Here is a 15,258-nt window from a genome sequence, read left to right on the forward strand (position 1 = left end):
ACTGGACCACTCCATCTCCCTCCCAGACAACTGGTTCCACCTGTTCTGGCTTTGCAGTTCTGGTCGGGGGGGCAGCTGTCCAGATTCCTTGGTGTCAGTATCCCACAATAATTTATTTCATTTTTCATTTTTACAAATCACATAAAAAACAGTGACACACCAATAGATACATTGTATAAAATTTGGACTCCCCAGAAACTATCTTTAGCTTATTAATGGGAGCCAAGACCAAACAGTCTATCATAGACATATAATAAAGAAACAAGCCCACAATTTCCACCCCAACCCCCTAAAACTTACATCCCCAGATTTCCTCAGGTCCACAGATACAAGACCTCAACACAGGTATTGGCACAAAGGAAACATATTTACATATATACATATATAATATACAATAATTACACTAAAAGTGAGTTACATCATTTAATCCTCAACCTGTCTTATCACTAGCAGACCCATCACTTACCAACCACCTCCAAACGTTTTCCTTTTGCCATTGCAGAAAAACAAACATCCTTCCCAACAGGAAAGACGGAACTAAACGGTCAATAAACCGAAGGTGATCAGCTGATCTCCTTCCCCGGCGTTATAAGCCAGAATAACGGTGCGCTTCAGTGGCGAGAAGTGAAGCCGTCTCCTCTCACCTGTGTAGCTGTCAGAAGTCGGGATTCCATACAGCACGTCTCCGTTGGGAATGAAACCTCTTCCAGATGGACACATCTGGCTGAACTGGTCTGGAAGTGAAGAGACAAACCCTGACTTACACTCAGAACAGAAACATGTCATTTCAGCGTTACCCTGGTAACAGCTAGTCCCACGCCCCCCCCTTCTCCGAGTCACCTGTGCCGTTGACAGGACAAGGATGGACCTCGCAGTTGTCCCCCCAGCCGGCTCCCAGAGTGCAGCAGCATTCCTGCAGGGTGACCTGGGTGTGCAGCACACTCTCACACAGGTTCTCATCGCTCAGACGGTAGTAGCACTCCTTCCTCTCCACCGACGACGCTGGAGGATGACAGGAGGAGGAAATAAGGCGGAGACTGTAACTTACGCTGCAGGTTCACTCTCTGTGTGTCGGACTCATCAGAACAAGTTCATCTGTTTCCTTTTTCAGATAGTCCACCATCATATGTGTATGCAAGTCGCTTTGGATCAAAGCGTCTGCTAAATGACTGTAGAATAGAATAGAATAGAATAGAATAGAATCATGCCAAGCAGAGGCATGTGTGTGAACTTCCTGTCTGCAGCAGCGAGGTGTGATCCATATTTATGGTGGCCAACGAGACACACACTCACAAAACAGCCTTTCCGTTTTCTGGCTTTACAGATTTATTGAAGTGAATTTTGCCTGAGAATTTCACAATGTTTCACATAGTTGCTTTAAACCTGTAAAACTCCACCAGATCTCCCAGATCTCCCAATCACTTGTATCCCCAGCAGTGTCTCAGGAGCGGTAGAGTGTACCTCTGTGGGGTGAATTGTGTGGACAGTTCAAGTGATCGACAGAAGCTTTCCAGGCTTTTACATCCCAAACAGAAGGTTTAGGATCCAGCCACAAAACGCAGTGTTTCTGCTGAGACTCTACATGGCAGTGGCTGTAAACCCCACCCTTTAGGAGGATTAAACATTCCCAGTACCCCCCCGCCCGTATAAATCCACCCTGAGTGTCGGTGTGAAGGTTACCTGTGGGAGTGGGCTCACACTTGGCTATCATGTGGTTGTACTCCTGGCCACTGGGACACGAGCAGAGGAAGGAACCCTCCACGTTGACACACTCGGCCTCTCCACACACTCTGCTCAGCTTCTCACACTCGTTCACATCTGTGGAGAGGAAAAGACGGAGTCCACGTCTCATCGCTGGCCTGAATTCTCTGAAGATCAATATTCAGTCTTTATTCAGCCTGATTTCTACTCGTTTTCATTTCATTTTATCAAACTGTGAGAAGTCATCACTGCACAGACAAAACCGACCACGAAACAGATAAACGCCTGTTTTTCTTCCCAAAACTGGGAGTCTGTTCATGGCTGGAACAGGAAGATCGGAAAGGAACAAGTATTTTATTGAGATAAAAGATTTTTCCAAAGTTAAACACAAACAAACAAACAAAACTTAATTTATGGAGCACTTTCATAAACCACAAGGTATCCAAAGTGCTGTACAGGTTGATAAAATAAATCAACATTAAAAGCTTGAATAAAAACAGTTGAATAGACAATATGTGACAAAACAAAAAGGGGGCCCAGTAATCCTTAAGAAGATTAGTTTTTAAAAGAGACTTAAAACCACCTAAAGTCATATCAGACCTCACAGGAAGAGGGAGATCTTTCCAGAATTTGGGGGCTCTGTCTCCACGAGTCACAAGTCGAGTCCCAGTTTTTTTATGTTTTTGGTTTTTTTTTTATTGTTGCTCTTATTTCTTACTGCTTCTTAAGGTTATTCATCTTCTGGTTTTAACTCCAGTGTTTTCCTTATGGGGATCCAGCACGCTGGGGGCCCTGCCTGTTTGGTCTGGGGGCTGTTGTCATGACGACCGCTGCTGTTTGGGTGACAGCATTCAGGGAATGATGTATTTTGAGGAATGTGGGTCTGTGTGTGTGTGTGTGTGTGTGTGTGTGTGTGTGTGTATGTGTGTGTGTGTGGGGGGGGGGGGGGTTATGGTGGGCTCTATGTCCTTGTGTGTGTATGAGTGTGTGGAAAGAGCTTGTGTCTTTATTGTTTTTAAATGTCTTGTTATCTACTGTTTGTTTTAATCCTTATGACTTGATTTTATCTTGTAAAGCACTTTGTGTTGCATGAAAAGTGCTCAAGAAAAGAAGTTTGATTTGATTTGATTTGATTTGATTTGATTTGACCACTAAGAGAGTCTGGTTATCGGATCTCAGAGCTCTGGCAGGACGATGATGGTTCAGAATCTCCGAAAAACAAATGGATCTAATTGTCCCTGAAGAGACAGGACGTTCACATCTCCCATTTGTCATCAAAGGCAGCAGAAGATCTTGATCCAGAGAGAATCTGGCAGATCCAGCTGCAAAATTTGTTCCTAAGGAAACTTCTGGGAAACGACTGACTGGAGGAGCAGGTTTCGGGTCTGAACCACCTCATTTCTGACTGATCCGGAAATGAAATTTTTCTTTTATGATTCTGTTAAATCAGCTGAGATTTCTACTCATATCAATCTAAATCTGATCCAATCAAACCTGATAATCATGCACTGATCTAACTTGTGATTTAGAGCCATAATGATCCATTTACGAGACTTCTTCAGAAGGGCATCGATGTAGAAGAGTTTAACCATCACACGCGAGCACAAATCCAAACCAACAGACGCTGGAACAACAGAACGGAGAAGGAAAGATGGAAAGGTGAGACCAGAGGAGAGGAGGAGGAGGAGGATGCTGGCTGATCAGATGACAGAAATGGACGGAGAGGAAGAGGACTCTCGTTGTGGATGGTTAGTGGTTCACCACCACCGCCGGCTTTCCAGGACTGTGTGTTGGTGTGTAAGTGAGTCCATGTGTGGAAGCCGCAGTACAGCGAAGGCTTGGCAGTGGACCGGGCTGAACCTGGGTGGGACCGAGCAGAACTGCCAAGGGACAGAGGAGAAGTCAGCGTGCAGCAGACTCTGCGTTGGGGGGGTGGAGGGGTCCATCAGGGTTCAGATGGGGGAAGTCAGCATGGACTGCCTTCCTGCTAGAGGGAACTGGAAACCATCAGAACTGCAGCCCGAGTGAAACCAGCAGCACCAGTCAACCGTGGTCCAAACCAAACTTGAGGGAAACCACTGATTTCCACCTCGACTCCACATATCTGCTACTGGAACGGTGTGTGTGCTGCTGGGGCCGAAAGGAACCGGAGGAGGAAGATTCTTCACGACAAACCAGGACTTTACTCCAGACCTGCCCCGGTTGTCCATACTGGGTCCATTTCTGTTTAAATACTGGAGGAAAACATGAATCTGAGAGACCATGTGGGTCTGAGATTATATTCACTGGATCTGATAAAGATATTTCTTTTCTGTAGAGTAATTTTAACATATTTTCAACACTTGCTGGGTTGAGAAACTTGGATGGAAACAGCAGTCGGGTTTTATGAAGAAGCTGGCCAAAGGCCCTGTGATGCCACATGGGCAATCTCCATGTTAGCAGAAAGAATTTCACATACTTGCAACGTCAGAGATGGCTGCAGAAACTCACTGCATATAAGTCTTTATCTGTACAAATGGATGTTAGTCATAAAAAGTGGTATTTAGATCCATCCCTCCATCAGAGCAGTCGAGGTCCAGATCCAGGGTACCATCCATCAGGTTCTGTTGGTACTGATCTACAGCTCAGTTCCTGTGTCATGCGACAAACCTCAGCCTTTTCTTCCTGTTTTCCTTCCTTATAATGTCTTCTTGACAGCCAAGTTTCCATGGAGACCATTTCTGATGAGGCTTCGGCCAACAGTTGATGGACAAAACCTTTTTATTTCATCACACTGTTTTGTATCTGCTGGTTTTCACAGATTAATGTAAAGAAATGAGAAAAAAATTGTGAGTCTAAATATTCAGTTTAGTTTCTCTGAAGATGGTGCGGTACCTGGACTGGACTGGAAATGAGGGAAAACAATCAACAGTCTGCAAAGGAAAAAAACTATAGTGCTTCTCAGGTAGCGAGCGGCCAACAGACGACAAAAGTCTCCATTAGCCACCATGTTTAGGTCTACACTCACCCTCACAGCCGTGTCCGTCCTGGGACTCCTGGTAGCCCTGGTCACAGAGACAGATGAAGGAGCCCAGACGGTTCTCACAGAAACCATGAGGTCCACACCGAGTCTCATTCAGCCCACACTCATCGATGTCTGAAAACCATGGGAGTAGAAGAGGATCAATCACAGAACCGTGCCACTGTCCTCATGGTCCCAGTTTTATTCTGGTTTCCACATGGTACCCCATTTACATGGTTGATATAATAATTACTCTCAGAAGAGCTTGTAACTTCATTGGTTTCTAAACTTACAAAAGTCCTCAGCATACTAGTTCCAAGAAGGTCTCTCAAGTTCTTCCTGTTCTCACTCTCATGGGAAGTGTCATAGAGGTGGTTCATTTGTATAAATACCTTGGTATCTGGCTTAAAGATGCTTTTACTATTAAACCCCAAATAGAAAATCTTGTGAAGAAGCTAAAACTCAGATTGTCTTTTTTCTTTCGAAACAAATATTGTTTTTCTTTTAAAGCTAAAAAACAGCGAGTCGCTGCTACATTTTTACCTGTTTTAGATGATGGTAATCTGGTGTGTAGGACTGCTTCAGTTCAATGTCTACATAAAATCGACACTGTTTACCATGCATCTCTGAGGTCTATTACAAATTGTAAAAGCATGACACATTATTGTGAATTGTATTCTAGAGTAGGATGGCCTTCGTTGTCCATGCCCAATAGGGCATTGGTATATTTTTATTTAAAAGGCCATGTTTGGGCTGCTGCCATCCTATAACTGTGATTTAATCACACAGAGATGTGCTGATTCTTATTTTTTGTGATCGAACGATTATTTGATGCTTTCTGTTCCATTTGCCCGCACACAACTGGGAAAAGGGCCTTTGTCTACTGCGCTCCATCTACATGGCACTCTTTGCAGAGAGACTGGAAATTGTCCCAACTTATTTCTTTGAACAGTTTTAAATCCAGAGTCAGAGATTTTGAGATGTCCTGCTTTAGTTGTAAATTGCCTGTAACTCTTGCTGCCTCTTGGCCAAAAGAGGTTCTTAACGTCAACAGGACTTTCCTGGTGAAATAAAGGTTAAATAAAAAGCATTTAATGTATTTTTAATTTATCGTCCTTAAGACACAGACACAATTTTACACATTTTCACATCCTCTAATACTCCATCTGCTTTTCTACATTTCTCCACCAAAGGTCTACGATTCATCTGCAGATGGTGTAAAGCTCAGCTGCTGGACTTTGAACCAGAGCCAGGGCCGACAGAACTTTGCTGCTCTTTCAGCTTCGATACAAAGGCTCCCAGTGTCTTTTAGACATGATTTAAAGATTTTACTGGTGACGTCTAAAGCCTTTGTGGTCTTTTTGTGATTTATCTGATGTTTTAGAACCACCTGAGCCTCTATGTAGACTAAGGTCTTCTTGTAGAGGACAAGACCCTAAACCTGCAGTCTCCGTTTGTCATGATGTGTGTTTTGTAATCTTAGCTTTGGTCTCTTGTTTTGTATCTTAGTTCTGGTTTCCTGTTTTAGTTTGTAGTTTTTCTTTGTTGAGTTCTCTCATTTACCTGTTCATCGGTTCACCTGGTCTCGTTTAGTTCATTCACTTCACCTGTGTCTGGTTTTGTTCCTGTGGATTTGTACCCCTTGGTTTCCATGAATGTGCCGTCCTGGACAGTTAGCGGGATCGCTGTGGCTAACCCACCCAGCAAACAGTCCCATTTCCAACCCTTTATTCCAGCTTTGATAGAAGTTTCAGTCTCTACTATCATTTATCTGATAAACTCAGCTGTACTGGAAAAATGACATGAAACGTGACGACTAGATTATTGCAGTGGATGAAACTGCAACTCAGACTCATGCAACATTTTCTTTGGTTCTATAAAATCTACATTCAGTCTCCAGTCTGAGCATGGGTAGAGCCTGAGGCAGAGGGCAGCAAATATCCTACTTAGTCTAGACACTGGCTCTTTCTTTTCCTCTTTCTTCTTTGAGGCAAGGCAGGACATTAAAAACAGCTTCGCTTCAGGCTCCTCCCAAAGATCGAGCTCCACATGAGAAAGAAATTGTCAACTTTCTCCTAGTTTTTCTTTTCTTTCAGTGTGATGAAGTGATGAAAAGAGGACACAGGGAGATTAATTCATTTATACCCACATAAGTGTGTTTTAACCCCCATTGGCAGGTTGGTGGGGGGTCTTTTAGAGCCCTGGTGCCAAGAGAGAAAAAGAGTCTGAGGTGTTGGGATGCCTACTACTGCAAAAACGTTCCAACTAACCAAGTCTTACATCCCTCAGTTCAGCTAAAAAACAGTCTGTCTGATCTTGTTTGCTGAGAGTAAAACTCGGAGAGAGCTGAATATGGAAGATTATTAGTCACACTTTTTATTTCTTACTTTGTTGCACATCTTAAAATGTTTTATTTTATATGCATATCAGGTTAAATCATCTCAGAGAGTCTCTCTGTGATCATATTGTGTCTTTCACACCCAACTTTACCTGAAAACTTGTTTTAGAACATCCCCGTATCACCTGGTAGGGAGAAAATGGCCTATAAAGAAATAAAACCCACAACTTGTTTGAATTTGTTTCTCAGTTGTCTGAAGCCCAGAATATTTTCTTCTTCCAGGAAAATTTACCAGGTGTAATTATCTTCCTGCACTGGCAGATTGTTTGACTGGATTATGTTCAGTCTGAGAGTAAGACAGGTAATGTTTGCATTGGTGAGGTGTAATAAATGTGTCTGACAGTTACAAGGCCCCAGAGGCAGACACCATAGTTAGTCCTGACCTGGACTCCAGAGCAATGACAGTACCCTGTTACCCGGATGTCAGGACCTTTGTTTCCAGAGCTGTCTGACTTATCAACTCACAACCATTCCTCTCCCTTATCTCACCCACCCAGAAAACAATTATTATTTCACTGTGCATAATTGTTTTACATCTTGTATTATGATCAGTAATGATCTACTAACTAGCACACCTTATGGCATCCAGCACTGTATTACATCACATTATGTTGCAGTATGTTACTATTATATTATAGCATTTTATACTTACAGTTGTGCTCATATTTATTCATCCCCTTTCATTAAAGAAGGAAAAAAACAGCTGCCTGTAAAATAAACTGAAATTGACTAAAATAATAATAAATAAAACTTTTATGAAAATCATTACATTATTTTCTAATTCTGGTTCAATAGAAATTTTTTTCTAAAAAGCAAACAAATAAGATAATTTATTACATATTACATGAGTCATAAAGTAATATTTAGTTGAAGAATCCTTTAATGTTTCCGCTCCAGTCAGGTGTTTTCTGTTCCTCTCAGTCAGACTTCTGCACCTGTTGACAGGTATTTTGTCCCATTGTTCAACAGAAAAGTCTCTCATTTGTCCAGAACCTTTTTTTTTTTTCTTTCTTCAGCTCAATTAAATGAAAAAACACTGTCTTATGTTACTGAATTATATTTTTGCAAATGTTTAGTTCGTTCATCTCTCTGTGTGTGGCCCAGCGATGGACTGGCGAGCTGTCCAGGGTGTACCCTGCCTGTCGCCCAAAGCCGGCTGGGATAGGCTCCAGCTTCCCCGCGACCCTGAATTGGAATAAGCTGTTCGGAAAATGAATGAATGAATGAATGTATTTCATTTATTCCACACCATTTGCTTGGGTCCACTTCACCATATCTAAAGCCCTTTATTTACACAGCTACCTGTGTTTTCTGCCCTGTTTCTTGTTTCATTTTCTTTGTTTTACTTCCATAGACTGTGAAACTGATGACTACCACTGATTACACCTCTGAGATTAAAAAATATGTTTTTGAACTGAACTGAACTGAACTGAAGCCACTTGGAGACTTCTCATCCTGAACACAAGGAAAAATCCCATTGATCCCTTCCAGAATAAACAACCCAACTCTGGAAAATACTTTTTTTTTTTTTTGTAGACGCTGCTGCTCTTGTTTTGTGTTACTTTTATTTAGAGGACCTCCTTGAAAAGGAGATGATGCATCTCAAAAATTGCAAAGTTTTACTGACTTTTAAAGACTTTCCTGGTCTTTAAAGACTCACTGCAGAGCAGTGATTACATCCCTACACCACTGATATAGTCTGTAAATCTGGGAATTTTTACATGATTATGTGTTTATTTGTTCATTTCATGTTCAGTTTAACTTTACATTGTTATACATGAACAAATAGGAACAGACAGAAGATTAAATCTTATATAATCTGCCCCATAAAGCAACTTTCGGATAATAAGTTGAGTTGAGTTGACTTAACTAAATTAAATTAGATTAACCCCACCCTAACCAGGTCACCACCAATTTAAACCAACAAACTGCAGAAAATAAACTTATCTAAAGACTAAATGATCACCTTGTGTGGGTTTAATCAACACCTGGAAGATCAGATCAGCAGGATGTGTCCGACACACCTGTTTATCTGACATGTAGGTGTGTGTTGTAGTTGCATCTCACCGTCACAGGAGGGCGTGTCAAGGCTGGCGGTGAATCCGCTGTCACACACACACCGGTAGGACCCCTCCGTGTTCAGACAGCTGCCGTAAGGCGAGCACAGATCGGCTTCTTCCACACACTCGTCCACATCTGAGACGACACACAACCAGATGTTTTTCCTCGGTGCTGATGGTGTCTGGCAGCGTTGTGGGGACCATGGCTGATGCTGGTCCTCACAACGCTGCTGCGTGACTCTCAGAACTTCAACGTCTTTTAGAGTCCAGATTCATATTGAGGAGGCCGGACGTGTGTCTTAATGCTGTAACATGTCAACGTGTCCAGGCGGGAGATGTGCATCACCTCTGCAGCGGACGCCGCCGATCTGTCGGTACCCGTCAGGGCAGGAACAGGTGTAGGAGCCCATGTTGTTCACACACTCTCCTACAGCCTCACACGGCCGGAGCTCCTCCACACACTCGTCCACATCTGGACACAAACATAGAAAACTTATTTAGTTACCAAGCAGCATCTGGATGGAGACCGTCAGTCAGAGAATTCTGGTTAAAACGCAGATGAACTTCATGATCCACTGGTTCAGGTTTACAGGCTGCTGAAGACCTGGACTGAAGACCTGGACTGAAGACCTGGACTGAAGACCTGCCGTGTTCTGTCTGCTAACAGAAACCAGGACTCGCTCTTCTCCACCTGCACCAACCTGAATCCTCCCCAGTAGATAATCAGCTGTTCACCACGATGAACAAGGTTCATATAAAACAGACACAAAACGGATCTCCCATCCACGTCCTGGTCTTCTCTGGTCCAGACTGCCCCACCTGAACAGGAAGGAAGAAAGACGACAATGTTCATGTCTGTTTCTCTTTTTCCTCAGCAGGTGTCCCTCGTTCCTGTTCCTACTGGTTTCAGTGGAGACTTCCTTCCTGGTTCTGGTCCTGATGGAGGTTTTCCTTCCTGGTTCTGGTCCTGATGGAGGTTTTCCTTCCTGGTTCTGGTCCTGATGGAGGTTTTCCTTCCTGGTTCTGGTTCTGATGGAGGTTTACCTTCCTGGTTCTGGTTCTGATGGAGGTTTTTCTTCCTGGGCCTGATGGAGGTTTTCCGTCATGGTTCTGGTCCTGATGGAGGTTTTCCTTCCTGGTTCTGGTCCTGATGGAGGTTTTCCTCCCTGGTTCTGGTTTAGATGGAGGTTTTCCTTCCTGGTTCTGGTCCTGATGGAGGTTTACCTTCCTGGTTCTGGTCCTGATGGAGGTTTACCTTCCTGGATCTAGTCTTGATGGAGGTTTTCCTTCCTGGTTCTGGTTTAGATGGAGGTTTACCTTCCTGGTTCTGGTCCTGATGGAGGTTTTACTTCCTGGTTCTGGTCCTGATGGAGGTTTTCCTTCCTGGTTCTGGTCCTGATGGAAGTTTTCCTTCCTGGTTCTGGTCCTGATGGAAGTTTTCCTTCCTGGTTCTGGTTCTGATGGAAGTTTTCCTTCCTGGTTCTGGTCCTGATGGAGGTTTTCCTTCCTGGTTCTGGTCCTGATGGAGGTTTTCCTTCCTGGTTCTGGTCCTGATGGAGGTTTTCCTTCCTGGTTCTGGTCCTGATGGAAGTTTTCCTTCCTGGTTCTGGTCCTGATGGAAGTTTTCCTTCCTGGTTCTGGTTCTGATGGAGGTTTTCCTTCCTGGTTCTGGTCCTGATGGAGGTTTTCCTTCCTGGTTCTGGTCCTGATGGAGGTTTTCCTCCCTGGTTCTGGTTTAGATGGAGGTTTTCCTTCCTGGTTCTGGTCCTGATGGAGGTTTTCCTTCCTGGTTCTGGTCCTGATGGAGGTTTTCCTCCCTGGTTCTGGTTCTGATGGAGGTTTACCTTCCTGGTTCTGGTCCTGATGGAGGTTTTCCTTCCTGGTTCTGGTCTTGATGGAGGTTTTCCTTCCTGGTTCTGGTCCTGATGGAAGTTTTCCTTCCTGGTTCTGGTCCTGATGGAAGTTTTCCTTCCTGGTTCTGGTTCTGATGGAGGTTTTCCTTCCTGGTTCTGGTCCTGATGGAGGTTTTCCTTCCTGGTTCTGGTCCTGATGGAGGTTTTCCTTCCTGGTTCTGGTCCTGATGGAGGTTTTCCTTCCTGGTTCTGGTTCTGATGGAGGTTTTCCTTCCTGGTTCTGGTCCTGATGGAGGTTTTCCTTCCTGGTTCTGGTCCTGATGGAAGTTTTCCTTCCTGGTTCTGGTTCTGATGGAGGTTTTCCTTCCTGGTTCTGGTCCTGATGGAGGTTTTCCTTCCTGGTTCTGGTCCTGATGGAGGTTTTCCTCCCTGGTTCTGGTTTAGATGGAGGTTTTCCTTCCTGGTTCTGGTCCTGATGGAGGTTTTCCTTCCTGGTTCTGGTCCTGATGGAGGTTTTCCTCCCTGGTTCTGGTTCTGATGGAGGTTTACCTTCCTGGTTCTGGTCCTGATGGAGGTTTTCCCTCCTGGTTCTGGTCTTGATGGAGGTTTTCCTCCCTGGTTCTGGTCCTGATGGAGGTTTTCCTTCCTGGTTCTGGTCCTGATGGAGGTTTTCCTTCCTGGTTCTGGTTCTGAATCTGATGCAGGTTTTCAAAGACAAGATTAGATGCAGGTTGGTGGTTTCCTTGCCTACATGACTCAGTAATCCAGTCAGGATGCCTCATGACTGGCTGGAGAAGTTTTCCCTGCATGGGAAGAAGAACCCTGAGAAATCCCTGAAGGTACGGGACGGACAGTGTCTCTGGGCTGGACCTTCCCGGTTCTGGAAACACCCCAGAAGAGCTTGAAGTTGCCAGAACAATCTGGACTTCTTCGCCCAGCTCTGCGACCTGACCCCGTATAAGCGGTAGAGAATGGATGGATGGTGAGCTGGTTTGTATAAAAAGTTATTCTAAACAGGACTAAAGTGGATCACATGATGGATTTACTTTAGTTGGATTATGGCGTGACGACGATGAAGTGGAAGGCGTGTAAACGTTGATGCAGATCATACCGTCACACTGATCTCCGCTGGGTGACACTCTGAATCCAGGACCACACTGGCAAATAAAGGACCCGTCCGTGTTCAGGCAGTGACCTCTGACACAGACCTGCTCATCCTGGCATTCATCTGTATCTGAAAAAAGGCAAAATCCAGGAGAAACTCCATCATTTAAGCAGCAGACTGGTTCCTGCATCACAGCAGGGATCATTACACGTGCAGAAAACACAGGTAAATGTTTGTGAACGAGCTTCTTGTGTCAGAAATGATTGCACTCGTGCACAAAACACCCCAGGTCAGTGCATGATTCTTTTCTTTTTAAAAACAGTCTTCTGTTCTGCACGTGGCGAGTTTTCAGACAGCCGGCTTGTAGGTGGGTCAGTTAATGAAACTTTAGTCAAAATAAATGAGGCCAGTGTTAGAAAGTAGGGACTTTGCCGTGTTAATTCATGTTTTCTTTCTGTTTTTTTAAACTTGTGTAGGTCTGGACACCAGTTCTACCAGCTCCCAGAAAACCTCCTCATTTAACACAAGCAGATGATTGTGAACAAAGCCCCCCACAGAGAGTCTGAACCGGACATAAACATGACTAAACTGTCTCTGGTGCTTTCAGGTTTCAGCTGTTTTCTTTCAAATCCCCGGATCATCCAACCTGGGTCTTCCAGCTCCATGTTGCAGCAAAGTCAACACTTCTCTATATAACGGTCAAATTCTCAGATGGTTACTGTAAGAAAGGATGATTTATTCCTGTTTAGTTTCTTAATAATCTGGTCCCAGCTGTGCCACGTTGTTCGTGAACATCTGCTAAACGGCCTCCAGGTCTGTTAGAAGCATCTGTCCAGTGTGATGGTGGATTTCTGCTTCGTGCTGTGTGTGTTGGTGCCGAGACGGTGTCCAGGTGTTCGTGCGGCGCGTAGTTAATGCAGGCAATAATAAAACCCAGCTTCACATGGAACCAACCTTCCTCCTCTACCTCCAAGTCTATTTTCAGATTTACTATAAAATCCATTTTTACTCCAGAACACGGCGTGTCAGCAGCTGGGGACGCCGGGGATTTTGCCTGTGGGTGAGCAGGCCACCAGATTTATATTCCAGACCTACAATGCAGACTGGGTGAAGTGGCGTTTTCCTGAGTTTGGTCGTGCTGATCAAACATCTGTTGGCTGGCTTATTAACTTCTAAAAAGACGTCTGCTGCAGAGTCTGATTACTTCCTCTCTCTGCCACCATCGCTCCCTACCACTCCTCTGTGGCTTGGCCCCACTTCTTCCAGCGTGAACGGCCAAAACCTCACAGCAAAGCCCACGTCACGTGGAGCATGGGAGCAGCTGGAGCAGGAGAGATCATCTTTTCTTTCTGGGAGGAGTTTAAGGTTTTCCAGGAAAGAGTGTGTGTTTGGATCAGTTTGCTGTTTTCCTGCTGTGTGTGTTCACAGGCTGATTTCTGTGCGGCTTGACATGGTGTACTCTGAGGTCTAACAACTCCAATAAGTTTATAAAAGCGAGATGAGAAACCTCGGAGTTTAATGTCAGCAACACACCAAGACAGTACACGAGGACTAGACGCCACCAGCATGTCTGGTTATATCCAGTCTGTTCAGATTTATTTGCTCTACAGATCAGAATAATACGACTCAAACCAGCGAGGTGTCCCCTTCTTCCTGTCCACGCTGGTTCTAATGGAGGTTTTCTTCCTGGTCCTGGTCCTTATGGAGGTTTCTTTCCTTGATCTAGTTCTGATGGAGGTTTTTATCTTCACTGTCTCCTGGTGCAGCTTAGAATCAGGGCTGAATCAAAGAGAAGACTTTATCCAATCCGTCTGTTTCCTAAGCTAGTTAATTATTTTTACTGTAAAAAAAAAAAATACATCAAGGACGTGTTTTTCAAGCAAAAGTTTGACTGATTCAGATAATTACATAAGTTTCCAACAATAAAACTCCCTGTCTACTGTGTTTCAATGACATTTATTATGCATATTCCTGGAGATGTGGTATTGCAGTATCACTGTGTCTGGATATCAACACTGTTTTTAATGTTTACCGTGATTCATCACAGAAGTCCAAAAGGACATCACTGGAGGAAGAGGAGGTTGGTATGACTGGTGGATGTAGGTGTGCTCTTAGCAGGTTTTGTGTCATTCTTACTGATACTTTGGCTGCAAATAAACATATTTAAACCCGTTAGATGTGATCCTTCATCGTCTACAGCTGAGCAGAGGAGATTTTACTGCAACTGTAGGAAATAATCACCAGGTTTCATTTATAAAGCTTGCTTGTGCACAAAACTGGGCCTGAAAGTTGCTCAAGTACTTTTTTGCACAAAGTTTGTTATTTATAAAACCAAAGTCGGGGAATAAAGTGCGTAACGGTGCGCCAACGTTGAACCTTGCATAGTACCGTTTTGGAGAGAAAAAACTGGCAGCAGAGCTGATGAGATGATGAATTTAAGCCACGTTCGACCCGTGCGTGTTATCGTTCTTATTTCCCATTTCCAATGATGATGACTGACAAGCACATTTAGATTCCTGAGAACTGTTCTCTTAAATCTATGTACTGAACTGGGTCCAGGGTTAGATGGATCAACCCACTGGAACCGGGCGATCCTGGTTCATCTTCATCTGTTGACAACTCTCAGGTTTCTGGCAACTGGTTCTTTCTAGCGGGAAGTAGCCGACAGGTGGGCTGATATTCAAAACATTTTCTGCCCAAACTTTCATGAGGTAAAGTTAAATGTTGACATTGTATCTAAATGTGAAATATTTCAGCCATTCTTGAGCACAATAATGCTAGCTGGTTAGGAAGGCATTATTAAAATGCCAACTGGATACATTAAGTTTCCTGCTCTGTGGGAGAAGAGACCAAAGTAAAAAGGCAGTTTGCAGAAAACACTGGTTTTCCACATGTAACCAGTACCTGCCTTGTATTGCTGTAACGGCTCTAATGTGTTTGTTACTAAAACGTGTGAATTCCATTCATATGCAAGCCATATGGAACGCGTACTGGTTATATTACATGTACCGGTAATGTTACATGTACTGATAGTGTTACATGTACCAGTAATGTTACATGTACCAGTAATGTTACATGTACTGATAGTGTTACATGTACCGGTAATGTTACATATACCAGTAATGTTACATGTACTGATA

The 15,258-nt window shown here is 43.9% G+C and overlaps 1 protein-coding gene across 2 annotated transcripts in view; it reads right to left on the bottom strand.

Annotated features, from left to right (window-relative positions):
- The window catches only part of ltbp1 (latent transforming growth factor beta binding protein 1), a 167,359-nt gene that overhangs the window by 15,197 nt on the left and 136,904 nt on the right, over positions 1-15,258 (bottom strand). For both annotated transcript variants that reach the window (XM_079249192.1, XM_079249191.1), the window contains 7 exons: positions 12,125-12,247; positions 9,507-9,632; positions 9,168-9,296; positions 4,709-4,837; positions 1,681-1,818; positions 841-1,002; positions 645-734 (listed from right to left, as the gene is read on the bottom strand). In XM_079249192.1, the coding sequence (XP_079105318.1) occupies positions 645-734; positions 841-1,002; positions 1,681-1,818; positions 4,709-4,837; positions 9,168-9,296; positions 9,507-9,632; positions 12,125-12,247 (897 nt within the window). The remainder of the gene's footprint in view (positions 1-644; positions 735-840; positions 1,003-1,680; positions 1,819-4,708; positions 4,838-9,167; positions 9,297-9,506; positions 9,633-12,124; positions 12,248-15,258) is intronic.

Source organism: Telmatherina bonti (genome assembly GCF_933228915.1).
Source record: "Telmatherina bonti genome assembly, chromosome: 11".
NCBI classification, from domain to species: domain Eukaryota; kingdom Metazoa; phylum Chordata; class Actinopteri; order Atheriniformes; family Telmatherinidae; genus Telmatherina; species Telmatherina bonti.